Source organism: Aedes aegypti, chromosome 2 (assembly GCF_002204515.2).
Source record: "Aedes aegypti strain LVP_AGWG chromosome 2, AaegL5.0 Primary Assembly, whole genome shotgun sequence".
Classification (NCBI taxonomy): domain Eukaryota; kingdom Metazoa; phylum Arthropoda; class Insecta; order Diptera; family Culicidae; genus Aedes; species Aedes aegypti.
In genome coordinates, this window is record NC_035108.1 from 374,013,429 (window position 1) to 374,028,937 (window position 15,509).

Consider the following 15,509-nt stretch of genomic DNA (forward strand, 5'->3'; position numbering starts at 1 on the left):
GAAAAATTGATGAAATTGGATGCATCTGGAAGCAGTCGACGGCAAATTTGGTCTAGTTTCAGGAACTTGCTTGGCCATGCATATTGGCCACTGGACACCGGAGATGTTCCGGATTTTCCGAGGTCATGTCTAAATGTAATTTTTTCTGTGGCTTGTATTTTTGTGCGGTGTAAAGTTGGATAGATTTTTACTATTTTCCTAGAAACTAGAACTAAGAGGAAGTTGAATGCCGCCAGACGCATCAAGATTGGTTCGAAATCTTCAGAAATATGACCATTTCCGTAAAATGGTTCCGGAAAACATGGTCAGTCATGTGTGTATTTCAAATTATGTAAATATTACCCAGAACTATATCCAAGTGAGCACCAACCTTAGAAAAAATGTTTCCAGCAGCATATTCAGAACCATTAGATACATAGACCACTCTATAGAAGGTTCCAGGTGCCCGGGGGGAAGTGGTCAATTAGGAATCTGGATTAATCTGGAACCATATCAATATGGGCATTAAACTTCATGGTTTTCAAAGCTTATGCTATCCGAAGAATTTCCAGCACCACCGGCTGCCATGACTACTTTATAGTAGGTTCCAGGTGCCCGGGGGATTTGGCCAATTTGGCCGTTCCCATGTTAAGAATCACCTTCTACCATGAACAGTAGGATCCATGTGACTTGGAGGATGAGGAGCATTTTCAGAACCACAAGATGAAATAACGATACTATAGTAGATTCCATGGGATCCTAGAGATGTGGCCAATTCGGAACATAACCACATCCTCCAGAGCCCATGGAAACTATTATACAGTGGTTATATAAATATGTTGCTCTGTAAATGCTTCTTGTAGCATAGCCTTCAAAAATCTTGCTGTTTATACTCATGTTTTGAATTGGCCACATCCCCGGGGGCACCTGGAACCTACTATAGAGTCGTCATGGCAGCCGGTGATGCTGGAAATGCTTCAGAAAGAATAACCTTTGAAAATCATGAAGTTTGATGCGCATATTGATATGGTTCCAGATATGTTCCTAATTGACCACTTCCCTCAGGGCACCTGGAACCTTCTATAAAGTGGACTATACATCTAATGGTTCTGGATATGTTGCTGGAAACATCATTTTTAAGGTTAGCGCCCACTTGGATATAGTTCCGGATAGTATTTACATAATTGGGAATACAAACATGACTGACCATGTTTTCCGGAACCATTTTACGGAAATAGTCATATTTCTGAAGATTTCGAACCAATTAGTCCTATTAGTTCTAGCTTCTAGGAAAATAGTAAACATCTATCCAACTTTACACCGCTCAAAAATACAAGCGACAGAAAAAATTACATTTAGACATGACCTCGGAAGATCCGGAACATCTCCGGTATCCAGTGGCCAATATGCATGGCCAAGCAAGTTCCTAAAAGTAGACCAAATTTGCCGTCGGATGCTTCCGGATGCATCCAATTTCATCAATTTTTCATAAAGTTATGAGCATTTGAATTTAGGCAAACTTTTGCCTATCTCAATCATTTTGCCTATCCCCTGTATATCAGAGGGTTAAATTAAATACACAACGCCGCTTGATTTGTGCAGACTAAATTCGCATTTATTTCGAATATTTTGTGCATTCAATTTTACCATTGCACCATTTGTATAGTAAAAATTACTTTATCATGGTTAAAAACTTGCAGCAGACCAGAATCGAACCGAGGATCTGGCGATTGTCAATCGCGAACGCTAGCCGCTCGGTTATCGACGCGGTTGGATTGAGAGGAAACAAAACGCAAATAAAAAGCGTTCATGATAGCTCAATCGGGGTTGGAATAGTAAATTTAAAAACACGTTCATGGTTCTCATTACTGCAACGCTTGTTTCAGTGTAGATTTAAGCTTGTAAAATGTTCAGTTTTCAAACGGAATGGTGATGAAGAACAGGTGCTCCGTGCAACAACTTTATTTCAAAAAGTGCTCTGCGAGCCGAAAAGGCTGAAAACCACTGCTCTATGCCCAGGGAAGTCAAGGAAATTACCATTACGAAAAGATCAGGAATCCAACCCAAACACCTTTAGCATGACCTTGCTTTGTAGCCGCGGACTCTACACAGTTAAAAATAATGAAGATTACACGTCAAGTAAGCTACGTTTATGCGATGTAAACATGAAGTCATGTAATTTTGAGTCTGAAATCATGTAAAAATGTATGATATGTCACGTAACCTCACAGAATCCTGCTGGATTACATGACGAGGAATTGAACTTTACATGACATATCATGTAAATATCCATGATATGCCACGCTCCAATTCTCGATTACTTTTTCAAATCGACGTAAGTAACTATCATACGGTTTTGAGAAAGTTAATTAAGAAGAATCACAACCTTTCTTCTAAAACTGTTTTAAAATGAATCCCCTTATTTAACTTTTTTTACCGTGTACATCGCTTAAATTTTACATGCAATCAGCTCGCGTTAAAACACTAGGTAGTTCCTATCATTTCCCACAAAAATTGTATGACAAAATGATAAGCCGTTTCAATCAGTTACTTACGACGTTTTTGTACCAGTGTAAAATCAACTTAAGTAATGTTTTGTTTTGATTCGTGGTTAAGTCACTTTGTCTCCCATACAACAGAGCGGCGAAAGTAGCGGTTAGGTTGCGAAAGTGGAGAATCTTACTTTAGCCGTTTTGTAATTCCGGAAATTGAACGTTCTAAAAGTGGAAAATCGAGTTGGTTTAGAGCGGAACGTGTAGAATTTCGTCTGCGAAACACGTAGGATTGATAAAGTAAGTTTGTTAACATTTCTGACTTGAGTCTGTTTGAATAAGTCTTCGAGAATTTTGTGCATTATATGTCACAGAAGTTTACATGTTTCGTTCGAACTGTGTAACCTTTCTGCTAAGGAAGGCCCACTTTTTACATACAGTATTGGACAAAACATTTGCAACTTTTTTGATTTTCCATACAAAATGACCAACTTTGGTAAGCTAGATCTCAGTTATTTATGGACCGATTTGAATGAAACTTTCACAAAACATCAGATTTAACTTGAATTTTAACATATATTTTTGAATAATTTTTCCAATTACGAGTTTAAAAGTAATAACGGTTTGACTAAAGTGTAATTTTCGACGAAAAATTCAAAACTTTTTATCTCAAAATCTGATAGCCCTACACAAAAACTGTCTTTAGCATACTTATTCATCTCGTCAAAATCTACAACTTTGCTGAAGATACCATGAAGCTATTCCTTCAATATGTTTAGTTATGTCAATTATAAAAAATCGTCAAAAATTCATTTTAGTCAAACCGTTCTGCTTTCCAACTTGTGATTGGAAAAATCACTCAAAAATATATGCTGTGAATATATGTTTAAGTTCAAGTTATGTCTGATGTTCTGTGAAAATTTCATTCAAATCGGTCCATAAATAACCGAGATATAGTTTATCAAAGTTGGTCATTGTATGGAAAATCGAAAAAATTGCAGTTTATGGATCTGGATCTTCCAGACTCGTGAAGCTGCAACCAGAATTTCTTCTAAATTGCGCAATGTGCCTTATTTCGAAACGGGAACTTTTCTGTAAAAGGAACAATAGATCAATTAATTAGAACACCGCAGTTTAACAATTTTCCAACTTACCGCACGTTATTCAACTTTTCTCCTTTCATGTGTTTTAGAATCCACCAGGAACAGTCTCGATTGAAGGAAACATGTAGCTTGAAATATGCTTTCGACGCACATTCTCATTGTTCCATATTCCATCTGCAAACTAAAATATATTGTCAAATAGTTTTTTTTTAATCGAAAATTAAGTAAACTTACCGAAAAACTTGCGAAAAGTTAGCGTTTTGTCCTATTCTGCAAAATGGTTGCCTCGTGTCTGACTTGTTTTGGTTGTTGATATTCACGAGTTCATTCTCCATATAGGTGTTATGTGTGAAACCACATAAATTTTTGCCATGTGTGTCTACACATATTTTTTATTTAATAATAATTTTGAATGAACCTTGGATGAATCCTATTCATATTAATTTAATGTGTGAGATAGTTTTTAATAATTATGTGTCGTTACACATATAGAAAAATAATGAAATTTTTGCAGTGTAGTGATTAAAATTTTATTATGTATCAATTTTTCTTAATTACTTTACATACTTTCGCTTGAATTGGATTCATCATGTCATGTCGTAATATACACAAACGGACTCATTTTTCCATCCGGCAGCTTGGCCACGTCTTCGTACCTGTGAAGCTGGGGTTAGTCATGCAGGCGATAGCCGAATGAGACGAGTGTATCAAGTTCCGGACATCCTCTCCAGGTCCACAGCTTACCTGACTCCCTTCACTATCAGGCAGCAGCCACCGAAGCTATGATAACGGGTTCAGTTTGCCTCGTTTGCCTGCTTGTTTATTTCGGGTTGTGTCCGGTGTTTTCAACGTTTTCGTGGCTTGATGGAAGCGACTAGAACTGCAATTTCCAATGCCTCGCATCACAAGTAAGCTGAAAAAAATAGTAGCACATTACATGCCGCTGGACGGGATGAGTTCAGAAAATGATTACTTACCATCGATTTTGAATCCGGTGCTCAATTAGATGTGTATTTTAATAAAAATGAACCAGCAGCAGCAGAATATGTTTTCGTTGGTTTGTTTGTTTGTTTTTTTTTTAAGACAATGCGCGATGAAAAACACGCCAAAAATATTCTACGCAGTGAAAATGAATGTGCCAAACATATTGAACAAATTTTTTTTTTGCTAACCTATTCGATTAAAAATATAGAAATCACCAAAAAATTGTTCAGATTTTTATCAAATTGTCTGGAAACGACAAAAATAATTTAATAATTATGGGGAACGTATAAAGCTAAAGCTATAGCAGTGTATTTTTTTTAGGGTGATGAACTTGAAAATAGCTCACAAACATATCAGTCCAATGAACTGTTTGCCAAACTGTAAAGTAATTGTTATATATTGTAAAATGTTTATGTATAGGTGGGTTGCACAAATTTTAACAAACACCGCAAAATCATCATTCATAAGAGTTTTCGATCCAAATTGTTCAACCATTTTTGAATCCTTTAATAGATTATCACTATTTCGTATGTAGTACTCATAACATTTTTTACTGTCCAAAGCATTCGATTTCATTTTGTTCTACATAAAAGAGATTGTTTGTGAAACATTAACCGTAACAGAAACAGGAAACTTGCTGTTTGAAATGTATGGCCAATTGTATTTTTCTATGCGGGCATTCCAAACATTACATTCATTTCTTATATCTAGGTGTTCTGTGTTAGACAACACTATCATCCTAATTTGGTAAAACAAAATTAAGATTTTATGAACATTTTGTTTACAACATTGCATTTGCCGTAGCAGTTCAGATTTTTTTACAGGTGAGTTGATTTCACCTTCTTACAAGAGAAAAAAAAACACGTTTTCAATTTACTTAACCATTTATATTACGCATTAATCGTGGCAATAAAAGATTGTAACGATTTTGGCCGAAATTATTAATTATTTTATTTGTCATTTGTTCCAATATTTCAACTTTGGATATTAAATGTAACACATTGGTATTATACCAGGGAGGAAGCTCCAGAATCATTTTCAAAATTTTATTTTGAATTCTTTGCAGAACTTTCTTTCTGGTATTACATATTTGTTACATTTGACTTGAATGCCCTCAATGTGATTTTTGAAAGTTTAATCTAGCTAGATACTTAACTTCATCTGACCAATTCATTGGAACCCCTCTCATCGTGACAACATGTCTACTTGAAGGTTTCAATTAAAGAGCTTTTGGTCTATGTGGGAATATTATTAGTTGAGTTTTGGAAGCATTAGGCTAAAAGTATGAAGAAAAAATATCCAAACTTTTTTGCAATCGACTACAGGTGACACGCAAGCTTCGTCCTTTGGCGGAGAGGCCTGTGTCATCCACAAACAGGGATTTTTGACATCCCTGAGGTAACTCAGGTAAGTCAGATGTGAAAATATTGTATAATATTGGTTCCAAAATGCTGCCTTGGGGAACACCAGCTCTTACAGGTAGGTAGGTGTTCTTCTTCGTCGTAAGCGCTACTATTCGTCGTATCAAACTTTAAATGTTCCACTACGGCGGATATTTAAACTTACCTGCAACTTAGATTCATTATCCAAGTGTAATTTTGTGAGAGCTGTTATGGTTTGTACACTTGTACACCAAAAATGCAATAAAACTACTGTATTTTGGTAAATAACTTCAGTTCAACTATCCACTTTGCACTTTTTCACCGAAAGCGCATGGACGAACACGATTTGAGAGAAATGCTTAGCGATCGACTGAGCCACACCACTTTCCAACACAAGTTTCTTCCAGCCCCCGTGGGTGACTTACTTCGCCGGGCACTTATTTTCACTATGGAAAACCTTCGTACTTCTTCACTGAAGGATTTCATTCCAATCACACGCTGTAAAACTTCAATAAATCACCAAATTTTACGAAATTTCCTCAACCGCCGCGTATAATGGATCATTAAAATAACCAAAACGGCCGCTATGGGAAGCATAGATAGCGCCACCGTAGTCTTGTGTGTTTGACAGAACAGCAATGCTGTCACAATGTTAAATCCCATATACAGTGGCGCCTTTGTTTTGATGCGGTGAGCACTTACAAAAACTACCTTCAATGATCCATTGAGAATGTAAACAAAGTTCAATCCGTCGTACTGAGAAAAAAAAGCTTGTGTGCATCAATGTGTGCGCGACGCTCGACGTAACAATACGGTTCCTTTGATTGTGTTGTTTTCGCTGTACTGTGAGCAAATGCCATAATTGTACGGTCAAAAGGAATTGTGTTCATATGCTCGGTCTGAATTTTGATGACGAACAATTAATTTTAAAGTAAATTAGTATATTCCATCATGCTGAAGGAATGGAGGGAGATGCCCGTAGATCTATATATTCTAGTAAAACATTTTATTAGAGCGTTGATATGTTGTGTTTTAACCACTCAACACACACAGTGAGCCGTAAGTTGTGAGACGAATTTGGAAACTGATTGCGACGGAGTTGTAAACGATACGACGGATTGAGAATACGGTAAGATGCATTTTCTTTGCATTATTTCCAAAAAGAGATCAAGACTTATCAAAATGTTATTGTACAATGCTAAAGCCATTTTGAGAAAGAATTGTTTGGCATCGGTTTGTATCAGCATCATTCACTGCAATACTGGGAAAATTGCAGTTCTCACTGATTAATGCTTAATACGATGGATACTAGCACATCACCCTAGTCTTTCAGATCTGGAGTTCTGATAATTAACCTGAAATCGTACATTTGACAGATAACTTTGAATTATTCTAACAATGTATGTTGGAAAATTAAAGTTTTTAAATTTTACGATCAATTTTTCATGCCAAACACTGTCGAATGCTTTTTCTATGTCTAGAAGAGCAAGACCAGTAGAATAGCCTTCAAATTTGTTGGAACGAATCAAATTTGTTACACGTAAAAGTTGATGAGTGGTCAAATGTCCATGGCAGAATCCAAACTGTTACACGTAAAAGTTGATGAGTGGTCAAATGTCCATGGCAGAATCCAAACTGTTAATTGGCAAAAATTGATTGATGTGGACTAGAGATGGGCGATCAGATCCGACCACTCTATCATTCTCAGAAAAAAAAGACTGTTTCTACCTTCTATGGTTCTCTCTCTCGCTTTCGACTGTGCGTAAGAATAGCCAAACAAAATCAACTTACGCACACATACACTCAAAATAATCCAAACGTCATTGTTACGTGAAAACATACGTGATTTTTTCCCATCGCACTTTTCACGTAGCTCTTACGTAAATCATAGGTAGCTCAGAATGAACGCATGAACTTTGGAAGTTCGTCCATTCCACCGTCGCTAAACTTAAGAGCTACATACGTGGATTTTCCGGTAGCCTTTACGAAGCGTTTCAGTAGGACCTAGATGGTTTTGCAGTAAATTTAACTGTAATAAAGACCAATCTTATTTCTAATAGGCTTTGGAAGAAAACTAATTCCCAATTGGAAAATGTAAACAAACTTAAAGATTGTGCTATTTTTATTGTCAGCATTTTGAATCTGTTTCCCCAATTTTGTGAGTTTGGTTTGTCTTGTTGTAGCCTTCGCGTGCTATAATTGATAGAGGTTATAAATCAGGTATAAAATATGAAGTAATGCGGGGATTCTTCGGTATTCAAAGCATATTTACTTTGAAATCAATCTTACACAGTGTTTAAAGCCGCAGCTGCTTCTGAAGTTCTTCAAAAATCAAGCGGGCGCCATCTTAGGATTTGATCTCAACACCGAATGTACGTACACTATGCAGATGTCAAAATGAACTTAGGCACCTACGTGAATTCCACGTAAGTGCGATAGGTAACCTCAGTAAACATTACCGAGTCACTATTTGGTGGTTATGAATGGTTTAGTGATCTTTATCTTAGTCAGGTGAAGTGGAAGTAAAATGAATTTGGAATGATCTACGTGATTTTTCACGTAGCAATGACGTTTGGATTTTTTTGAGTGTACTAGTTGAATTAGTTCATTTAAGGAGAAAAACATATTTTGTTCTATCTGGCATGTGTATTTTTCTATCCTTACTCTCCTACTCTAATGATTGCTGCATCTCTTTATGCTTTCACTCTGCATTAGTTTAGTCTATCTTTCTAAAAAAAACCCACAGGCTTAAAAAGCGTCACTCAATACGGGGTGTAAAATACTTTTTTTCCTGAATAAAATGCATTAACCATGTCTGATGACTGATAAAACTAATTAAATAAAACGTGAATAACGAGTTTTATTATAGTCGAAGAAAATCTGCTGCATAATTTTTATAAAAGTTTTGAATAAAAACAATTTCGTTAGTCTCCCACATGGGACATTTTAGAATGTCAGGCTTCTGTTTTGTTTACTTCGCATCTCAGTTAGAAATTATTCATATGAGAAAAATGTCGGTGCAAGGAAGGAGCACAAGTGAAGTTTGGTACCATTTCACGCGAGAGGAAGGCAAAGGTCGCTGCCGATACTGCGGAACCTCAATTGTTCTATCCGCTGGATCTACCGGCAATTTAAAAAGACACCTGAGCAGCAAGCATCCCATGGTTCAATATTCAAGAACAACGACTTCTTTTGCGACAATCAAGCCTGTGGAAAATGATCCTACTGGACCGAGCACTGTTTGTCGACAAGATGTTCCTGTTTCAATGAAGCCTACTGATGTATATCGAAATTATATACTTTGTATAAAAACATTTATGAGTGTATTCAGCACCCCATAAACTATTCAGCAGAAACTGGCAACACTGCTGTCGAACTATATTTACAATAAACAAGCCCAAAGAGGCTCTCTTCAGTTTTACACCTCAAACGTACAAGTCGTGTTTATTCCCAAGTGAGAAAACCCCCAAGTTCCCCCTGAATTAGTTGAGTGATAATCTCCCAGTTTTGGTTTGCCGTTGTCCGTAGAAGTGAGTAAAAGTTACACCCCAATCCGGTCTGGTTCCGGAACTTAAAACATTTTACCTACCACTCCAACTACTAACGATAACCTTGAGACTGCTTCGAAAATCTCGGTCAATCGTCCTGCGGATATTCCTCCTGCTGGTCAGGCGCACTGTCGCACGGAATCGCAGGCAAAAATGTCCGTGCAGAAAAGCAGACTCATCGATATGCAACTGTTGAGGATGATTTGCTGCGAGTATCAACCTTTCTCGTTAGTTGAAGATCAGGAATTTCGGAAGTTTGTAGAAATGTTAAATCCGAGTTATACCTTGCCTAGCCGAAAAACTTTATCGAACAGTTTGCTGCCCGTTATTTACAACGAAAACTTTACCAAAGTTTTGAGCAGTTTGTCAGAAGCTCACGCTGTCTCTCTAACAAGCGATGGATAGACAAATTCGAACAATGTTGGATTTTATGCACTCACGGTGCACTTTCTGAACTCCAAAACGGTACTTCAATCCAACTTACTATAATGTTCAGAGTTCAGTGAGAAACATACTGGCGAAAATATCACCAATTGGATTACAAATGTATTGAAGAAGTTTTCTATTGCTGATAAAGTGATGGCAATAGTTACTGCAACCAAACTGGAAATGAATCATCTATCATGTTTTGCACATTCTTTGAATTTAGTCGCGCAACGCAACATCGCGAACAAGTAGCCATGCTTTGGCTAAGCTTCAAGAAATGATGGAGAATCTTAATATGAAACACCTTAAGTTGAAGCAAGACGTGCCTACAAGGTGGAACTCAACTGACGATATGCTTAAACGTATTTTGGCAAATAAGAGCGCTATTGTTTCAACCTTGGCTCTGTTGGAATCAAAACTACGTTTGGATACCCGCGATTGGGATGTTATTGAGGGCTCAGGTAATATGTTAGAAATTTTCTATGCAGTCACGGAGGAGATTTCTGCAGAAAAGAACGTATATTTATCGAAAATTGTTGTTTTGGCTCGAATCATGCAACGACAAGTTCAGCAAAACTTGGACCAACTACCATCACTTCGTGCGAGTGTGCGTAAGCTAGGACAAGAACTTCTAAGCGGAATCGTGAAACGGTTTGGAAATATGGAAGATAACGAACTCGTTGGCCAGGCTGTTTTTTTGGACCCTAGGTTCAAGAAGCAAGGGTTTGGCGAGGAGGCAAATTCCAATCAAATACATAAATCGCTGAATCGGATGATAATACAAAACGACCCGGGTGATTCGACTGATCAACAAACAAAAGCTGAGAACCTGGATGATATACCAAAGTCTCTTGTCTGGGAAGAATTTGATGCAACTGTTATGAATCTACAAGGCAATAAGGATCCGAAATCGTCGGCAACGCTTGAAATCGAAAAATATTTGGCTGAACTAATCCTCGCGCGAAACAAGGATCCCCTCGAGTGGTGGGAAATGAGAAAACTCATCTATCCTAATTTGTACGGGTTAATGCAAAAACGACTGCGTATTCCAGCAACATCAGTTCCATGCAAACGCCTGTTTTCAAAGGCAGGTCAAATTTGTTCGTAAAGGCGTAGCCGGCTTTGCCCAAAGAACATTTCGCAAATCTTGTTTGTTAGCCACAATTCGTCATAACTTTGAAAGATTTCAAAGCTGAAACATATAAATATATGACCATAAAACCGTTATTCTTAATTGTGTTTTTATTTTTATGAATTTGAGAGTTTTGGGGGAAAAGATTGATGAACCGATTAAACGATCCGGTTCACCTTTGTGAATGAACCGGGTCCGATCCGTTCCTTAAAGTGACCTGTTTTGCCCATTACTAATGTGGACCTTAGCATTTTTTCATTTGTCAGGAAAATATGCTAATTGCAAACATTTGTTAAATATATCAACTAAGAATGATAAGCTAGGGAGTATTATGGACCCCCTACAGAAAAACATAAAATTAACACTCAAAGCAACTTTATTACTATGAAAATCCACCGGGGGAACTTCGATAACATTGTTAGTCAGCAGTTTCAGGCAAAATATTTGGTTTGAGACGCATAAATACAGATATTTGAACAGTTTTGTAAATGAAACCACACAAGAGGGTCCATAATACGCATTTCCAGGTGGTTCCATAATAGGCTCGTCGGCAGCGAGCCGGATTACATGGGAATCAAATGGAGGGTCCATAACTCGCAACGTCAAATTTGTAAACAATCCTATTATGGACCCCGGGAGAGTCCATAATAGGCATTCGGACAACAGTTTTTCAAATGCATATTTCGCTGGAAAAATTGAATGATTTTGTATGTTTCATAGACGTACTATAAAGCACAGACAAACAGACGTAACACTGACGAAATTTCCATCGACCACTCATTTAACAATCATTTCAAATTCGCTATGTTACAAATCTCACACCCAGAGGCGCGCGCATCGTTTTTCTTCGCGTTTGACGTTTCACACTACCGCCATCTGCCGGTCTTGTTGCACGAAACACCTTTTTGTGTAACATGCTCCCCAGATGATGATGGTGTAAACTGGGCGATGGATTTTGAAGAAATTTGATCTAAGTGTTACGTCTGTTTGTCTGTGTATAAAGTAAAGACATTGAATTTGTTGTTAGACTCCACAAAACGTATATGCGTCTGAGATAGCATTGCGGAAAAGCGTCTAGAATGAATTTCAGCTACTAAGGGGTCCATTACTAGCATTGAAACCCTACTTTCAGGAAGTTTCTTGATGATGATGTAGAAAATTCCATCATCGCCAGGAGCTTTCATGTTTTTGGTTTTTTTTAAGGTGAAACAGTTTGGAAACAACTTCTCAGATTGCACTGAAACTTCAAAGGCACAAATCTTGCGAAGAAAACATCCAACAGCTGTGTACTTTTTATTTTGACTTTGTGCACTAGCAGAAAGCTTAAAATAAGAAGATCAGAAACGATTGCCTACTATTTCTCCAGTTTAGTGCCTTTGAAAACGTGAGTAGGGGCACAAGTTGGTGATTGTGCTGGCCATCTTTCGATTCCGAGATGTTTTACCTTAATAATAGTTCTAACTTCTTCCAAATCAGTCTCCCAGGAATTTCCAAAAACGTTCTCTTGATTGAGAATATTTTCGAAGTCCTGAGTAACTTGATTTTTTTTCGCAATTAGTAAGTACTAATTTGTTTTCCTCTTTCAATGCCGGTATTGGCTTCGGAGGTTTTTTTTTCAAAATTTTAGATAATTTCCAAAAGGGCTCAGAGTCCAATGAGGAATTTTATTTTCAAAAATTTTGTCTTAAAACAATTATGTTTATCATTATCAAAAGTCTAAGGGTTTCAAAATAAATCTTCATGTTGATTGAATTAAATGGATGCCTGATTGATGCTGACTTTTGAAATCTGTGTGATATCCTCTTTTAAAAAAGTTATGTTTTTACAAAAATATTACGCATGAATTCAAGAAAAATTCGAAAACGCTTCAATATACTTTCAGGCTTATAGACAACTACATCTGATGAAATCAATCGGGCACTGTTAGCACTTCGCATCCGTCCTCAGTAATTAGAATGGTATGCTCGAACTGCGCACTTCTGGCATTATCTACCGACACTGCGGTCCAATCATCTTCAAGAATCTCTGCGTCCATAACCCCCAAAGTAAGGATCGGTTCTATGGTGAATGTCATTCCCGGCCGCATCACACCTGGAAAATCGTTGTCTGAAAAAGAGAAATGTTAGTTTAGCATTACATGGACAACTTTTAGCCTATTTCAGTCTAACCGAAGTGGAATATATCTGGTGGCCCGTGAAAATAACTTCCAATTCCGTGTCCCAGGAAGGCAGGCATAACGGTTAACTTTTTCCATTTGGCAAACCGGGCTATCGACTTCCCGATGACGTATAGAGGTTGCCCTGGACCGCAACAGAGAATGGATTCTGCCAGACAGGCCTCAGTAGATTCTACCAGATACCGGCCACGTTCATCGACGTCTCCCACCAAAACCGTTCGCGAACAGTCACCGTGGAACCCATTGTAGAACAGCGTAATGTCGATGTTAACAATATCACCATCCATTAGCTTCCGGTCGTCGGGAATTCCATGGCAGGCGACGTTATTCACCGATGTGCAAACCGATTTAGGAAACCCTAGGTAGCGTAGAGGGGACGGATAGGCATTCGCTTGTATCACCTCGTTATGGACAAACTCGTCAATCTCGTCCGTGGAAATTCCTTCCTGAAATTGCAATATGGATTAGCGAGGCAGGTAGTAAGCCAGACAGCAAAAAATAGCAATATTTAGTGACTGAAATTACCAAATAATAAAATATTAAAATAGGGGGAGGCTTTCCGTAGTACTACGGTCCATACAAAAAAAAAAAAAAATCTCTACGAAAGTTGTTAGGCTGTGGAGAGGATTGGTGGGGTTTAATGTTTCTTTCTGGAACTGGAAAATTTTGCGTTACGTAGAATCATTCCATAGCAACATTATTTGCAATTTCTCATTGTAATAGACTATTTTTCATCACGACAATCTGTCATGAAACGGCCTACTTTCCTGCACTGAAGTATGCAGTGTGGGAATATTCATTACGCATACCCTCAAGTGGTCTTCTACGAAATTGCAAAAAATGTTGTATTTAACTAGTTGCAGAACTTGATTTTTACAGCAGTCGGCAAGCCTCGTAGGATAAATTCACGAATCGAAAACAGGGTGCACAGTAAAAGTCAAACGTTTTATAGCATACATAGGCTCATAGCATACCTAAGCATTAAATGTAAAAGGTTTACGTATTTTCTAATAAACTATTTAACCAGAAAGTGTTTCGCTACCAATCCTGCATTGAGCAACTCAAACTATAATACTCCAATAAGAGCATCCCAAAATTTGGGATTTAATCATACCTTTGCAAAACCGCATGTCTTCTTCAGGATGTTCGCCGCCAATTTGCAGCTGTCTCGCATGCTTTGGATTTGCGAATCGGTTTTGATCTCGGGCGGTCCATCGCCAGAGCTGGGCGAATTCCGAACGAAGTAGTAGCTAGGTTTATTGATATGCTTTGGCACGGGCCGTTCCGGAGACACCTTACCTGGTTCTACAAGATTGCATTTTCCCAAGTCGTACCTAAAGATGTTAGACATTTGATACATTTTTAGTTGCGTAGGTGTAGTTAGGAATACGAAGAACTTACTTTCTCCGGCCGAAGAAATTACGATGGCTTCCGAGATGCCAGACATAAGAGCACGTTTTTAGCAGTTTCATGATTGATTTATTAGCAAAAATAGACACTTATTCGACATATTATACTTATTGAAATAGCATTCACAAATACCGGTTACACAAACAAAACCATCTGGCGGACTGAATATTTTCTGCGAAGACGATTATCAAACAGCTGATTTTTGTTTTGCTCGATAGAGCCGGAGTAAAAGTCGAGCACTTTACTTCAAACCGCCTGCATGTAGACAGCTTCGTGAGAGCGATAAAGAAAAGCACTCTAAGGGAATTCTATTTAGCTCATTAAGCCAGGTCAAAGGATTTAAGCAGGGCTGCCCAACGTACGGCATCATATTGTGCGACCCGTGAAGAATTTGAAGACTCTTCTCATATCTTGCCCGTTGAATTTTCTTCTAACCTGTATAAAAATAACATACCAAGGATAAAATATAGCATACCAAGGATTATTAATAAAACTTTCGATTGAATTTCTAGCTAATATTTCAGTATGGCGGACCATGTATGTAGCTTGTTGTTTCTGAGAATTTGAATGGATTTACACGTTTTTTAACAACTCTATGTTGAAGAAAGGATCATTATCTACCTGCCAGTGGTATTGGTTTGGATGTTTATATATTCATTTGCTCAGAAACAATGAGTTACACAAGTGGTTACCAATGGCTTTTAGGGCGTCATCCCAGATTATGCGAGAAATGGTCGAAAGGCAAACGTTTTGCGGCCCGCAACGTTTTTCTTCGTTTTTTGACGGCATTTTTAACCTCATCAGACCACCAGTGAAGAGCGCGACGACCTGGGGTAGAGCTTGTTCTTGGGATGGTTTCGACTGCGGCTTCGTAGAT

The 15,509-nt window shown here is 37.9% G+C and overlaps 1 protein-coding gene and 3 long non-coding RNA genes across 4 annotated transcripts; all 4 read right to left on the reverse strand.

Annotated features, from left to right (window-relative positions):
• Positions 1 to 3,475: 3,475 nt before the first annotated feature.
• Positions 3,476 to 3,953, reverse strand: LOC110675937. Its single transcript, XR_002499936.1, has 3 exons — positions 3,809 to 3,953; positions 3,626 to 3,748; positions 3,476 to 3,563 (listed from the first exon to the last, which is right to left on the reverse strand). It is a non-coding gene; the product is annotated as an uncharacterized LOC110675937 (long non-coding RNA).
• Positions 3,954 to 4,079: 126 nt separating this feature from the next.
• LOC110675938 lies at positions 4,080 to 4,661 on the reverse strand. Its single transcript, XR_002499937.1, has 2 exons — positions 4,552 to 4,661; positions 4,080 to 4,487 (listed from the first exon to the last, which is right to left on the reverse strand). It is a non-coding gene; the product is annotated as an uncharacterized LOC110675938 (long non-coding RNA).
• Positions 4,662 to 5,525: 864 nt separating this feature from the next.
• LOC110675939 lies at positions 5,526 to 10,304 on the reverse strand. Its single transcript, XR_002499938.1, has 3 exons — positions 10,161 to 10,304; positions 8,041 to 8,043; positions 5,526 to 5,536 (listed from the first exon to the last, which is right to left on the reverse strand). It is a non-coding gene; the product is annotated as an uncharacterized LOC110675939 (long non-coding RNA).
• Positions 10,305 to 12,879: 2,575 nt separating this feature from the next.
• LOC5577303 (methionine aminopeptidase 1D, mitochondrial) lies at positions 12,880 to 14,832 on the reverse strand. The gene is made up of 4 exons (XM_001663283.2): positions 14,624 to 14,832; positions 14,337 to 14,556; positions 13,215 to 13,668; positions 12,880 to 13,152 (listed from the first exon to the last, which is right to left on the reverse strand). The coding sequence occupies exons 1-4, from the start codon at positions 14,692 to 14,694 to the stop codon at positions 12,956 to 12,958; spliced, it is 942 nt and encodes a 313-aa protein (XP_001663333.1). The 5' UTR covers positions 14,695 to 14,832; the 3' UTR covers positions 12,880 to 12,955.
• Between the last annotated feature and the right edge of the window lie 677 nt (positions 14,833 to 15,509).

Excerpts from the sequence above, each read along its gene's own strand:
- LOC5577303 (XM_001663283.2), bottom strand. The coding sequence starts at position 14,694 with ATGAAACTGCTAAAAACGTGCTCTTATGTCTGGCATCTCGGAAGCCAT. Across the intron at positions 14,557-14,623 it reads AATTTCTTCGGCCGGAGAAA|GTACGACTTGGGAAAATGCA; the intron begins GTAAGTTCTTCG and ends TAACATCTTTAG. Across the intron at positions 13,669-14,336 it reads AGACATGCGGTTTTGCAAAG|GAAGGAATTTCCACGGACGA; the intron begins GTATGATTAAAT and ends TTGCAATTTCAG.